At 36.4% G+C, this 15,871-nt stretch overlaps 1 protein-coding gene across 1 annotated transcript in view; it reads right to left on the bottom strand.

Moving 5' to 3' along the window:
- Positions 1 to 15,871, bottom strand: part of LOC135136196 (contactin-1) — a 548,953-nt gene that overhangs the window by 29,605 nt on the left and 503,477 nt on the right. The window contains exon 11 of the mRNA XM_064065367.1: positions 12,048 to 12,350. Coding sequence (XP_063921437.1) covers positions 12,048 to 12,350 — 303 coding nt within the window. The remainder of the gene's footprint in view (positions 1 to 12,047; positions 12,351 to 15,871) is intronic.

The following is a 15,871-nucleotide window of genomic DNA, read 5'->3' as shown; positions in this document are numbered from 1 at the left end:
ATAATACATAAGTACAGCGCCTACGGTCTCGTCTGTTTCATTTTATAAGTTGTTCCAATGTTTACGATTTTTTTTGCAATGGAAGTGTTCACAAAAAAATTGCAGTGCTACAATATTTTGCGGGGAAATAAATAAAGGTATGCGCTTTGTTGTGGTGTCTCTGAAATGAAATTTTCATATATAGTGTTCGTATTTTTTTTTAAATTATCATTCTATTTGAAAAAACTGAAATATCGATATTTGAAAGTTGTAGAGTTTTAGAATTTTTTATAAATAGTCTGTACACTACAATTTGATTTAATTGATACCACAACAAAGTGCGTGCTTTTATTTAACCTTCCACAAAATATTGTAGGAGATGCTTTAAAAATAATCCTATTGCGGTTACACACCTTCCTTTGTAAAAAAATTTCAAGAAAATTGGAAAAATGTCCCACCGTCGCATCAGAAAAATTAACTGTAGTTATAAAGCCTAGGAAGAGGCCATTGAGAACATGCAAAAATATATCCAAACTCACTTGACATACACCTTGTAAAACTTTTATGACTTCAGTGGCTTAAGCCAAACAACTACTGTTCATTGTTGCCATAATGGAGCTGTGAAGTTTTACTAGGTATATGTGATCTGGGCTAAGTTAGACAATAGCCAGTTTGACTTATAAGTTATAAGGGTGCTTTGGCTCAAGCCGCTTAAGTCATAATAGTTTTACAACGTGTATGTCAAGTTAGTTTTGTATATAGAGCGTTTAATTAAAAAAAAAACACTGTGTGTAGTTAAAAATAACATTGGAGTATAGTCCTTAAGAGGATGAGCAACTCCAAATGACCTTGAGGCAGCGCTCGCCCACGTGCAAAGGGACTAAGATTTTGCCCTGAGTTGGGTGGAGTTTGGCAACAATAAGTGATTAACAAATAATGGCAGATACACTCCGGGCAGCAAGTAGGTACAACTGCTGTCCCATTCATTCTTAGATACCTGGTGAAAACAAAGAAATCCCAAGATCGTTACTACTGTCTTTTCATGCTCTCACCGCTCAGTTCGATTTTAGCTGGGCAGTTTATTTATTATTTATTAATTTGACTAAGAAATAACAACTTTTTTTACTTCCCGAGCGTAAGCGAAGGAAGTATTGTAATCGAGTTCGTCGGGCGACTCTCTACTTTTACGTTTTCTGAAGCTTTCATGACCACTACAGTACGAAGAAATTGTAATAAAATAACATAGTCCTACACATATAATTTATGAAGCCATGTAGAGTTTTTACCCGAAACGTCCAGATTTTTGGAAAAAAAATCAAATTTATAAAACAACATTTTGCAATTTAATTTTGAATCTGCAAAACCGAGTACTTTGAAATCTTGTAGATGTTTTAAAAGTTATGATAAGCAGCTTTCATTTTTTCCATGGCGGTTTCTTTCCATCCATCACTTACTCTTTCGTGCTTTTTTGAATAGAACACCTTGGACATACAAAGAATATCCATGCAAGCTAAAATTTCTTCTAATTTGGAGAATCCGCCTCCTACAGAAACAATTCCCGACACAGCCCCCATGTTGACATCGATTTTTGTACTGTTATGGTCATCAGTCGATATACAAAAAACAGCGTTGCACATATCGCATTTAAAATATATATCCGAAGAAAGTCCTCGTCTTTTCTCAGATTTCATAAACATATTTCATGCGGAGCGAGTTCACTTATTTTTTGCAACTGAGCAAAAATATATTCAAAATTCACAATTCTGCGTCCAATCATATTCAAAATTTTCCTAACTGTGTTTGAATCCTGTTGTTCAAGTTCGAGTTCGTAATTCTAAAAAATAAAAATTCAGGAAGAATGACTTGTTATTTTTTTAAGTTGGTCATTCTGCACCGTATTTCTTCAAGAAACGCCCTTTTTATAACTCCAACTTTAATAAAATAAATCATTCATTTTAAATATTAGGGCATAGTACTTTGCTTCTTTCAGGTGGACATTATTTGAAAATAAAATAAAAAAAATTGCAAGAAATACGAGAAGCAACTGTTCAAACTAAAACTTGCGAACAGACCAGCAATGCCACTTACTACCAATAATAAAATGTAAACTTGGGAAGACCAGCAATAAAGTTACGGATAATATACTTTTGTCTGGGACTGTACAAAGGGGAGGGTACCTACAAATATTCATCATGCTCGTGTAAAGTAGGCAACCCATTGCATTGTAAATCGAAAATTAGTCGAAATATTGGTTTTGTCCTGCACCTCTCTTGTAGTAATTACTGGGAATATCTAAAAGATATTTTAACCTAAAATATACAAAGGCTTATTCTACAGCTGACTGCTACTTCTAGTCCACCTTTCCAAGGTCTCATTGCCTCCCAATAGAATACTGCTCCAGAATTTTTAAAACACACAAGGCCAGTTCAACAGTCCAAAAAAATCAAGAAAAGTTTATCTTCTGATAGTCTATCTTTTGATAATGGAAATTTGAATAAAATAGCTGAACATCTTCAACCATTGAAGCCAATTATGCAAGAGAATCCAGACCAATTCGTTTTATCCTACGATCCACTTCAAATCTTTTTGGAAAATGTAACCGGCTCCTCAGACCCAATAGCAGTTGCTAAAGAATTCACTCAAGACACAGCAAAACTAATAGATATGCTTTACCAACTGTATCACCATATAGCAAATCGCACGATGAAAACCCGTTTTACTAAAATTCGGAAGAAATTAAATCCCCTAGTTAATCCCTCCAATGATGACGGCGAAGCAATTGACTCATCCCAGACATTTTAAGTTTCTCATAGCCCATTCATATTACAATGGAATTTAAAAGGGTTTTATACCCGCCTTCCTCAATTGCAAGTTTTAATGTCTGAATGTCGTCGTTCTATCATGTGCTTACAGGAAACTAATTTCAAAAACAACCATTACTACTGCCATAAAGAATATATGAAGTACTTGTTTCTATAAAAACAGATTGCTGAGTTCTATAGCTAGTGGTGGAGTGGGTATATATACGTAATCTCTTCCTATCAGGCAATGTAAATTCCGCTACAAACTCGTCTTGAGGCGATTGCGATTGAAGTGACACTCAAGCAGTCATTCTCAATACCTAACATTAATTTATGACCTTCAACGACATTTTCTCTAGAGGAACTAGAAAATATTTATCAGCAACTACCCCACCCGTGCATCATTGTAGGAGACTTCAATGCACATAACATTCCCTGGGGTTCTATCACAACATCTCCAAAAGGCACAGTAGTTGAGGACTTTCTTGGCTCCACCAACATGGTCCTTTTAAATGCTGGACAGGCCACCAAAATCAACATAGCTACAGGCACTAGGTCGGCCTTAGATCTAGCATTTTGTCACCCCTCTTTAGCTCATATATTCAATTGGAGCCCCTACTCATATCTACATGGAAGTGATCACTTGCCAATTAAACTGGACCTGCTCTCACAACCTTCTAATCCGAATATTGCAGTTGGTCAATTTAAGCCTAGGTGGAATCTCCTGAGAGCTAATTGGAATGAATATCAAGCTGAAATCGATCAAAATCTAGGGTCGTTAAATACTAACACGAGTCCAGAGAGTGTTTTATCTCAACTCAATCACCTTATAGTCAGTGCCGCTCATATACATATTGGAAAGACCAAATTAATACCAAGAAAAACTGTCCCTTGGTGGAACGCAGAATATGCAGAGGCATTGCGAAAAAGCAAAAGAGCCTTCAATGTCTGGAAACGTAAAACATCACAAGACTCTTTTATCGAATTCAAAAAACTCCGTGCACAAACACGTCTTATCATCAAAAGAGCCAAACAAAACTCCTGCATGAGCTTTGTTTCCACACTTCACCGCAATACTCCTACCAAGGTAGTATGGGACAGAATTAAACGTGTTAAGGGTAGTACTTATCAACCGGGTCCTGCGCAAATAATTTCTCACGGTTCTGTTATTGATCATCAAGGCATAGCAAATCTTCTTGCACAAAAATTCGAAACGGCCTCAAGCAATGCAAACTGCACCCCCGCCTTTTTATCCCACAAAAACCAAGTGGAATCGTCTTTTGCCCCCCCCCCCCCCCCAAATTCGACTCAGTCCACCCACTCAACAATATTTTTTCCCTGGAAGAACTAGAGAATGTACTTCAAGCTCCTCCGAATTCTGCTGCAGGTCCAGATGACATACCTCTCATCTTTCTCCAAAATCTCCCTTGCATCGAAAAATTTATCCTCCTAAATCTTTACAAGGACATCTGGACTGGCCATTCCTTTCCTGAGCTCTGGTCGGAAGCTATTATTGCCCCAGTCTTAAAACCCAACAAACCTAAATTCGATGTTAACTCGTACCGGTCCATTTCTCTTACTTGCACAATGTGTAAACTCATGGAAAAAATCATAAACCGGAGACTTGTATGGTAGTATAAGGAACATCTTCTAAACGTCCGTCAAAGTGGCTTTAGAAATCTTCGTTCCACAGCTGACAACATTATTAATCTCGAATCTGAAATTCTGGCTGTTTTTTTTGACATTGAAAAAGCCTATGATATGACTTGGCGGCATAAAATCCTAGACCAACTTCTTCGATGGGAACCCACATGAAACATTTACTTTTTTGTTTTTAACTTCTTACACAACCGTACTTTTTCAGTAAGGGTAAATAACACGTTATCGAGAAAAAAGAAATTACAAAACGGCATCCCTCAGGGCTCCGTCTTTAGTGTGACGCTCTTTCTCATAGCAATCAACGATATTCTTAAGCAGTGGCGGCTCGTGACTATTTTGGTTGGGTCGGCCAGCAGTGAGTAACCCAAAGTTTTAAGACATAGAATACAAGAACCAGGGACCTCAAGTTAGTCATTATCTATAATTTGCTACCTGTATGGTGTTAATTCATATAGTCCTAACAACTTGGTAAAACAAAATAAAAAATATTCTTCAAATAGGTATAAAGTAAAGCATATACTTATACAATATAAGCCATCTATAATAATAAAATAACGACAATAAACTCAAATAAAAATGAAAATAACATTCAAGTTATAAAGTAACACATTCTAACAAAAAATATAACATGAAACGTCAACAACTATTTATTAGTAAAAAACAAAATCGAAAAAGTAAATTAGAAATTTTTATAAACCAATTCAATGCGTCTTTGTTTTGTATTGGCAAAGTGGTCAATTACTTGATTATAGAACTTTTGATCTTCCGTTAAGTTTGTAAGCACTTCTTTTTCTATTGCTAAAACGAATAATTTGGATAATCGATTTTGACTAATGGAGTTTCTAGTAAAATTTGTAATTCGCTTTAAAGCTGAAAAACTGCGTTCAACATATGCTGATGTGGATGGTAGGTATATGATTAAAATTAAAGACAGAAATAATTTCGGAGGCTTCTACATTTTCGTAAGTAGCATCATCAGGAGCAGGGTTGAGAAATTAGGAAGATGGCAAAAGAGCACGGTAACTCAATATGTCAATCATACCAGACGACCAGAGGCAAAACTCTTTTTCTGAAGTTTTTTTGAATTTATTGTCAACATCATATTAAAAAATTAAACAATATCAACAAAATAGTTTGTTTTTTGACTTGCTCCCCGTCAGCCATTTATAATTTTCATACCATGCTGTATTAATTATTAATTATTAATATGCTATTGCACCGGAGCTGACGTTATTATTGCTCCGTGCTTCGATTAAATGTTGCATGCGCGGCTCCGAACGGGTCATTTCTTTTATATCCCAGGAATTGATCATCGTATGTTAAAAGTCGAAAGTCATTATTTAATAGATGTGTAACAGCATCAAAATTTAAATCAGTTACTAATTCTCTTACTAATTGTTGTCATTGTTACTGAAATTAGAAACAAACCTAAACCAATTTCATCCACGTGAAGACTGCAGAAATTCACAATATACAGACAGCGGCCGGCCGGTGCTGGTAGTGGGGAACCGCATGGAAAAGTGCACGGCAGAAGTGGAGTGATGAAACGGAATATTGTACGGTTTCGTCGCTATTGCATTCTAACTTATACAAACAGAAGGTGATAGCGCTATAACAACTTGATGTACTGCCAAAAGGCCGGCCGATTTTAGCAGACATTTGACCAATCACTGCTGCAGGCGCGTTAATCAGAGGGTATCAGACACGTATCAGTCTTTATAGCTATTTCTCTTTAATTCCGCTAAACAGAGAGCGATAGCAGATATGACATTATTCGACGTTTATTCTTGTAGTCGGCCGGCCTCAGCTGCTGCTCCTCGCAGTAAAAATATTCAAACTTCCCGGCACGATTTGTACTTCCGAACGAAAGTGAATAAATTAGATAACGCTTTTTGTAATTAAAAAAATAATAACAACAGTAAAATCAGGTGATTTCAAAATAGCTTTAAATTATATTCTTGCGTTTAAAATAAAAATGAATATCGCAAATTGACAAGTTCGGTGACAGACTCGGCCTGGCCTAACTGGCCCCCCCTGACGAGCCGCCACTGTTCTTAAGGATGTAAACCACCCTGTAAAAGGCGGTCTCTTTGTTGACGATCTCATCCTATACATAAAAGGAAAGGGAACTCCAAGCAAAGAGCCATACATACTGTTAAGGCGTGGTCCGGAAATAACGGAGTTCGGTTCTCAGCCGAAAAAACGAAATGCAACTGTTTCTCGCAGTAAAGTGGGCAATCACCTTCACCCCTTCAGCTTCATGGAATCAGTCTTGACTATGTTCCTCAGGCCAAGTTCCTAAGAGTGCTTTTTGATCAGCATCTCTCATGGAAACTTCATATAGATCACTTAAAGGCTACCTGTCTGAAAGTTTTAGACCTTCTGAAAGTCCTCTCTCATCCTAGCTTGGGAGCCGACACCCAAATCCTCCTTCGTATCTATAGAACATTACTACGACCCAAACTTGATTATGGAACAGTGGCCTACTCAGCATGCCGTCCCAGGCTCCTTACACCTCTAATCACCCTTCAGAATTCTGCATTACGAATAGCCCTTGAGGCCTTCCGCACAAGCCCAGTTCTCAGCCTCTATAGCATAGCAAAGGAACCGCCTCTTCTTTTCCATTTTAAGTACCTCCAGGTATCATTCGCAACTAATACCTCTAGAAATTTCAGAAATCCTGTCCTCCAGCATGTATTTACCGATCGCCGATCGCAAACGACACCTAATCCCACCCATCACAATTCGCCTTCAACAAGATCTTGAAACTCTCGGAATACCGTCCTTCCCTGCTATTCTTCCCTACGAGTTCGCTGCACCCCCGCCTTGGCTAATTCCAGCTCTCCGACCAGTCATCACTCTCTTCCAGTTCTCCAAAACTAATACACCCGCTTCAGTGATCCAGACAGAATTTCATACTTTACAACCAACCTACTCAGATTCGACTTTTCTATACACGGACGCCTCGAAATCAGTCAAAGGCGTCGTGGGTTCAGCCGTTGTTGGGCCTTTCGTACGCCGACTATTAGGGCTACCATCTCCAGCTAGTGTGTTCACGGGCGAACTCTATGCTCTCCTTCAAGCCTGTAAGATTATCACCACCTTGAGAGCCTCTCAATACTGCATTTGTACCGACTCTTTAGCCAGTCCAAGCGTACTGCTAAATATTTATTCAATCAATCCGTTGATCATGCAAATTGTTGAAGTGTGGACCATGTTCTCCAGTAGCGGCATCCGTTTCATCATTGTTCCATCTCACACTGACATATCGGGAAACGAAGAAGCTGACAGGAAAGTTTTATTCAAACAGACTGTGGCAAGCAGACTGGACCTCTACGCCTACAACATTGCAGCACATTAAGCCGGTAGTTAACTGTCTACTTCCACTTCGTCGTGATCAAGTCGCTTTAACGCGGTTGCGATTAGGACACACGACACACTCCCCCTCCCCCCATGCTACTTGCCAGCAATGCGGATGCTGTCAAACTGTCCAGCATCTCATATGCGATTGTCCCCACTGGCAAACCCAACGTACAACATTTCCAAGTATCACCCAACCTCGCCGAAGCTCTAGGAAGTACCATCCCGAACTTTTGTTTCTTAAAGTATAAGGTTTTTATTAATTATTATTTTCGTTTGTTATTTCATTGCTGAGTGAATTACTGTATTATTTTATTTTATATTTATTGTTGTCCTGTAATTACGAATTTTTCCTGTTGGACAATAAAGTATTATTATTATTATTATTATTAAACATATTCACCTGTTTGAGTGCATCTAGAATGTTTTTTTTTAGCCAAGTGTGTTTTACCACCATGTAAGGTTGCTAATGACCTGGCTGTCGATGCGACCAAATTTACAAAAAAAAAATCTATTTTACAATTTTTATACAAACTTATGATGGCTGGAACTTAAGTGTTAATTTTGTTATGTTCGAAATTTTTGCAAATTTAGAAATTCTGCCGACTGTTCATTTGCTCATTTTGACTCTTCATTAAATTTAGTTAATTAAAGGTAACCTGATTTAATTTGACCTATCCTAGTGTAACAGAGTGATAATAAAAGGAACATCCAAATAGAGTGTGAGAGACTTTCAGTAATTTAAGTCGGCTTAACACGGCTAAGGTAAGTTACTTGGCGCCCAAATTCTCATTTTTTATTTTTCTAGTCACCACCCTGCTCACCGACAGTTCAGCTGTCTGAGCTAACAGTGTTACAATATATTAGTGTTCTTGACTACTTAGAAATACTACCTGTAAATGAAATACCTACAAATATTTAAAAACTTAGTTGTAAAGCAAATATGTACACGTCACTTCCGCAGTTCAAGTAATCATAAACACAAGTAAAGAAGTAAAAACGCCATCGCTGCAGCGGAAAAACGGTGTTTGTTTGCTCGTTTAGTTTGTTTTGTTCTTTACGTTGTTCGCACCAGTGAAAAAGGCCTAATTTACTGCAAATGCGGAAGCAACAGATTTGGTGTGTTCATATGTTTGTGTCGACGACGCAACAAAGTTGGAAGGAAGTCAAATGACAACCGCGGTGCTAGTGTTGTACTATTTACTGAATAACATAGTGTAAAAGACAGGTCTAGCGTCGAATTTTCCATAGGATAATCTTTTTATCGTATGATTGAATGGACTAAGGTAGGTAAATCAAGTCTAATCTTTTGAATGCCACTATTGGAAGAGGAACACTACAATCGTTTACTTCTACAAAATTTGAATTGTAGGAAAAAGTAACGTCATCATTTATTCGTTTTAACTAACTAAATAAAACTGTTTTCTGAAACTCCACACTTTGTAAAGTGCCAAAGTAGACAGACATCTTTTAAGTATACCTACGTTTATATTTTTATACATATTACCCAAGCAGCAGACTGTCGTCTGATTCACGTCAATTGTTGGTCATAACTCGTCGGCGACCTCATTCGCCCAAAAAATCAGGTGATAATGACAAGATTTTTATGACTTATTTCTGACGTCAATTAATGACGTCAAAAGGCCGTCTTTTCTTCGTCATTTTTTATACATTATATGATCAATTAGATGTGGGTCGTCGTATTCTTTAAAAAGTGGCCTTCATAATGCTTAATTATAATTATTTAGAGCAAAAAATACAACGGCTTTATTAGAAATACACCAAAGACAAGTTTTTTCATTCTAATAATTTCTAATAAAATTATTATTTCTGAAAACTTGTTTACTCTGGAAGTGTTATTTTGTAAGTACCTGCTTGGCAAATTGTAAATAGAACATACGGGATTGACCGTATAATAGTGAAAAGACCCTGCGACACAAACAAAGTCATAAAAATTCTTTGTCCATTGTCCCTAAACGGGACAAGGTTTTGAAGAATTCCTTCGTCGAATTTTGATTTTATAAAGACGTTTATAAAGTGATAATGGTTACCAAAAAAATTAGAGAGTGATTTAATATTTAGTTTTATTAAATTTATTTCATCTAATGAAAAAATAATGCTCAACTTCCGTATTTACTATACAATACATCAGATGTTTGAGGCGTGCATTCGGACTTTCCCTTTTTTCGGTATTTATGTTTATTGCATTTCAGAGTGAAGGATTCCAATATTTCCAGTTGGTTCTCAACCACCGAAACTTTCTCGTGTATCCGTTACTCACTTCATTTTTAACGCAGTTTTGTGAAAATTTCTGCGATTCAGTGTGGGTTGTACTTATTTACACTAGGTAAGTTAATATCTAATAAAGTAATCATTTTAATTTTTACATGTTTCTGTTATTTTTGATAACTGTACGTAGACAACAAAAGCAGTTTTTTCAGATAAGCTGGAAAGACCACCATTAATCACTGAAGATACTCCCACTGATTGTGAAGAACTTACGGTGATTGTTTTTGAAAATGAGGCTCCATAAAATATTGCAAAGGTATGTTAGTGCAATTTTTTATGAACTAATGCTAATGAACATAATTTTATTCTAGATTTGAAACAAATACAAAACACATGCGCGAAACGAAAGAAATGCTAAAGGAAACGAGTGAAAAAATCTCCAACATGGAAAAGTCATCAAATCTGACAACTGAAAAAGAAACCAAAAATAGAAGTTATGCCGCCAGGACCACACCTAAACAAATTTTGACGAATTACAAGATTATCTTTGCCTATTAGAATAAGCAGATTTCTTTGTAAGTTAAAGAAACACAATGAATTCCAATTCATATATACATATAATATAATATTAGATATTATATACCTGTAATACTAAGATACTTTTTGGTAACTTACTATACAGTTTTGACAACGAAATTTTCCTGATAGGTTATACGTTTTTGTCAATGCAACCATTTTACGATTATCCGTTAGATTCAAGTAAATTTAGCATTTTTAAAATGCAGAATTTGTTTTCTGCTTTAAGCTGTAATCCCTTAAATTTAATAATAGCCAAATGCTTGCTATTGCCCATACACGAAAAAATGATTGCATTTCCATTAATCCATGCACTCTGCACGGGTTTTTCTTTTCAGTGCAATAAATTGAGGCAAACTTAAAAAACTGAGAGGTTATTAATTTGATTGTTAAAACAGAATTAATTCTTAACGATACTTTTTTGTGTGTTGGGGACAGTCAAGTCGTCGTGAATTAGAAAGTTTTACAGTGCATTTTCAAATCAAGTAATTTCAACAATGCGATTCAATTGTCTTTTCCCTTTATTCTAGTTTTTTTTGTATTTTTTGTAAATAGATTTATTTGTGTTTTTAAGACTGATTTATAATTTATAATAGTTTTCTTTTAATATTCTTTGTAACTAAATAGATGTCTTTGTGTTTTAAAACAGATTTTTCTTTAAATAGCATATTTTATTGCAACGTTAATTTTTGATTATATATTGTACATTATCTTTTTTTTATACTAATTATACTCTTAATTACCTGTATGTAGATTTGTTTATCTTTAATTTATTTAATTGACATATATTTTTTTATTTGTTTATTGAAGTTCATTGTTGGTTGTACAGAATTGTAGTAAATTTATTTTTTTTTACTCTAATTTGTTTTAACTTTAATATATATTTTGTTTTGGGATTTACCTGGTGATTACAACGAATTATAATATTTTATTTAAGGTAAACAATATAAAAATATAAAATTATTTCAGCGTTTTATTTATTGCATATTTTTTTCTAAAAATCAAAATATAAAAAACGTCTTAAAATGGACAATAAATGCCCTCTCTAAGAGGTCAGTACATCACGTCAATAGTTCGTTACAAAATGACGACTCTAGTATGTCAGTACATCACGTCAATAGTTCGTTAGAAAAAATGACGTCATCTGGACGAGACATTTGACCGTCATTGGTTCGTCAATATCACGTGAAATCTTTGGTCACTATGACGTAATTGATGGCCATTTATTCACGTGAAAAAGACGACATCATGTTGCCTGGGTAACAAACAAAGTCAAATTAAAAAAAGCTATTTCCGTGTTAGTGACTGCTATATCAAAAACTGTATTTAGAAAATCAGAGTTTGAGAATTCGCTCATACAATTACCCGTAAGTGTTTATGTTAAATTTACTCGTTACTTTGGAGCAGTCAATTTATATCCAATATAAGTCGAGAAAAACTTACCCTGTAACTTAGCGACGCCTTTGAAAGTAACGGGGTCGATCGTAGTGGGTTCACTTTTTCCTTTGGCATTAACTGCATAGAGCATTATTCTGTAACTCATCCCTGGATCTAAGCCATCAGCGAGGAATGTCGGTGGCGTCCTGTAGGTTGTAACGTTGAGCCTAGGCCGCAGCGACGGCAGTTCGAGGATTTCCATAAAGAAACTCTGAGGTAGACCCCCATCAAACCCTTCCATGCAATCGACTTGGAGGGAATCCGAGGTTTGGTTCGACACCGTGCAATTTTGCAACTGCGAAGGCCGACCTGCAATCGAACCAACAAGTTATTGGAGAATTCCTTACGAACTAGAAAACCGCGTTGCGGGGATATCGCAAGGAAACTTGCTTATATGTAAATGAAATAGTTAAACCTCGCTCGAACAACACAATTTTGGTGGATGCGCCGGAAAAATTCGATATAGGTTTGGATCACTTCGTCCTGCCGTTATCGACGGAAAACTTCAAAGGAATTTAAATCTGCCGAATGTGAAAGTTGTAGAAAATTACACGGCGACTCGCCGAACATAACGAGCTTGATATTTCTTGTTTCCAATCAGCTAAGTGCAAAGGAGGATTCGATAAAATAAGGTATGGTGAATGCTAATTGCTGCTCATTTACCGCCGTTTCATTAGAGAAGTAATTTCATCATTGCGAAAAATCCGACTTTTACTTTGCACGAGGTCCGTTCATCGTTCCAATTAATGTGTTCAAGTTAGGAAATGAACTTGTGTAAGTCGATTTCTTCGAGGCAGGACTTTACTTCTAATAGACTTATCGTGCAGATTTATGTGAGCTATTTAGTCGACGCGACGTAACACAATAAATAAAATCGAACGAAATAGTAAAAATATTCACTGTGGTTCATAAAATAGCAAAGCAAAGATAATTCAAAAGCACAATAAATATATATTCGGTGCGACTGCCATGCAACGGCTATCATGGAGGTTAAGTTGACGTCATCAATCTTTAGGGGTGCCGTAAACTAGTACATTTTGATTAACGATTTACCGTGTTCCTGATAACAGTAAAACGTTTTGAAGATTTTCGAAGATTCGGTTTTGCAGTTTCAAAGTTAAGTTGTAAAATGTTGTTACACAGTTTAGATTTTTTCCAAAATTCTGCATGTCTAGGGTAAAAAATCAAGACGGATCGATAAACCACACCTACAAGAATATGTTATTTTAGAAAATTTAAATAACATTTATCCGGCAAAACTGTAACATGACGTTATCAATCGATCTAGTAGTTTGGAGATTTTTATTAGTCGACTAAAAGTCAGTCGCGGACAGTCGCACAATGAACTCGATTACAATACTTCCTTAGCTAACGCCCGGGAAGTAAAAATATGAAGCAAGAATATGAACATACGACATCTTGACTTTAATAAAAATTTGGAATTATCTTGGATGTGGGATATGTAATCCTAAAAATGTTCTAAGCGAGAGAGAAAACCTTATAAAGAAGACGATTTTCAACCTTTATTAAAGTAAAGGTGTTGCATTTTCTTGAAAAATTCACTCTTATTACTGCTTATCACTACCATTACTACCCAGATGAGCTGAAATTTGGCGTATATAATAATTACTCAGAATAGAGCTGAACAGACAAATTGCTAAAAACTAAATAGACGTACTCAGCGGAGTTCAGTAACCTTGACATTGGTTGAAATATCCATACCAAATATTTTAATGCATACCGTGACAAAGTTCCATAACGAAAAATTATGACATTTCACGGAGAGTATCTGCACTAAAGCAAGTGACTTTCATAAAAATAAAGTACTCTCAACGGGATGATCCGTGAAAACAATCCATTTCATGCCGTTATATTTACCGGGACAATGAGTGCTGCTAGAGGCGTTTATCCTCATTATCCTGGAAGCATGCGGTGTTTAGTGAGCTTTTGTGGCACAGTTGTCTACGGCAATTATGCATTTAACCTCCAAGTTCCCCGTTAATTCAAGGCAATAATAGATATAGATGTCGGGGCAAGCGAGTGCAACCAATACAACTCCATTATGGTATTGAAACCATCGTTCCATCAGCGTCATTAGGAGCGGCGGCGGCGGCGGCGGCACGGCCCCAAAGCGGCCCGGACCCAAGCCCTTTCCTGTTTAGTATGCGTTAGAGCCGTCGGGTGGCGTGACGCCAACGACACAAATGAACTAATCGATCACAATTAAATGTGTGGGACACAACTGCTGTTTTTACAAATCGAGACACAAATCTTCGTCGAGGTTGTGGGCTTTGCACGATCCGTGGTTGGAATTCAAATGCGACGCTCCTGAATTACCACGCACTAAAATGTTCATCTCTTTTCAAGTAACAAATGGTCGCATAGGTGACAGTTTAACTAAACTCTGATTATGGGGTGGCTTTATAGTGATTGGCTGTTTTGACAAGGTATACAATTTTAAAATATATTAAAGACTATATGCTATCACTTCAATTTTCCACACTAAAAATGCACGCCCTATGAACAATCCGATTTGAAAAAAAAAATATAAATTTGGTGTTTAGTCAATTAATGACGCGTCAGTGGTATTAGTGCATTCGTGTCATCACTAGTGCTTAAAATATTATGTAGATTCTTTGAAATTAATTTAACAGACCTAAAAATACAACACCTGTTATCTACCGTGGTTGTAAGTGTAAAATAAATGTGTTTCAAGTAAAAATGTGTTCCTAAAGTAAATTTAAAATCAAATTCTGGAGTTGTCCTAATTTTTTTGTTATCGAATTTTTCTTATTCAGAGTGTGTCGATATGGTGTGCGCGAACATTTGTATCAGTGGTACAGCATCTCCGAGATTATGGTACCTTCAACCCCAAACTCACGATCGTGGCGTTGATAGGACAGAACGAACACTGCAAGCTGAAGAACAAATTTTGGAACGCGACGAAGAAGAGCCCAACATCAGCACTTGCCGACTTGCAGCTGAAGTTGGAGTTCCACAGTTTGTACATTAAAAGAACAAGGCCCCATCCATACCATGTTCAAAAAGTGCAAGGTTTGGAGCTCGCTGATTATTCACGTTTTGTAATTTACTGCAAATGATTGTTTCAACAGTGTCGTGAACGCCCTAATTTTTGAAAATGCACTGTGTTTACGGAGGAAGCAGGTTTCACTCGCAATGATGGTGGTTTTTTACCTATCAACAAACAATTCATGTTGCGACGTTCTGAAGCCTGTTTTGCTAGTCAAGGACAACATTTTCAACATTTCTTGTAAAAAGGTAGTCGCATTATAAGTTGCTCTTATTTTTGTTCTAATAAACAATGTAAAATCGTTATGGCAAGGACCAAACATTCGTCAGAATCAAAAGTCGATCACCATAAAGCATTACCAAAAATCGGTCCTTTTCAGAACCACCATTTGTTTCTATAGCGAATAATCTTTCGCACTGACCTTTAACGATGAAGGAATGCATGAATGAACGAATGATAAGCAGAAAAAAGTCGGTTTTTCTTTAAATTGAAACTGAAAGTGTTTACATCGTTTTTATTCGAATATTTTTCCACCTCCTGCGGATCAGTGACTTCGTATCGAGGGTAGTTCATGGGGTTTTTCCCCATTCGACTTTTGATTTGTTTTTTCTGTATTTCCACATTACTACGGTACGTGATGCCCTGGTTACAATTATTGTATATATTTCGAAATCACCCTGTATAATTCCTTATAGACAACGTGTCCATAAATGATTCTGGTATTCAGGGTACTTATGTGGGATGCACATATTTTAATAGGATCTGCTACAACTGCAGTGAGATGTGGTAATTTTTTGGA

The sequence above is a fragment of the Zophobas morio genome, unplaced genomic scaffold (genome assembly GCF_036711695.1).
Source record: "Zophobas morio isolate AGI-343-1 ecotype UQ-CSIRO unplaced genomic scaffold, CSIRO_AGI_Zmor_V1 ptg000026l, whole genome shotgun sequence".
NCBI lineage: Eukaryota > Metazoa > Arthropoda > Insecta > Coleoptera > Tenebrionidae > Zophobas > Zophobas morio.
The sequence above is the reverse complement of the archived record's forward strand: the minus strand, read 5'-3'. Positions and strand labels throughout refer to the sequence as shown.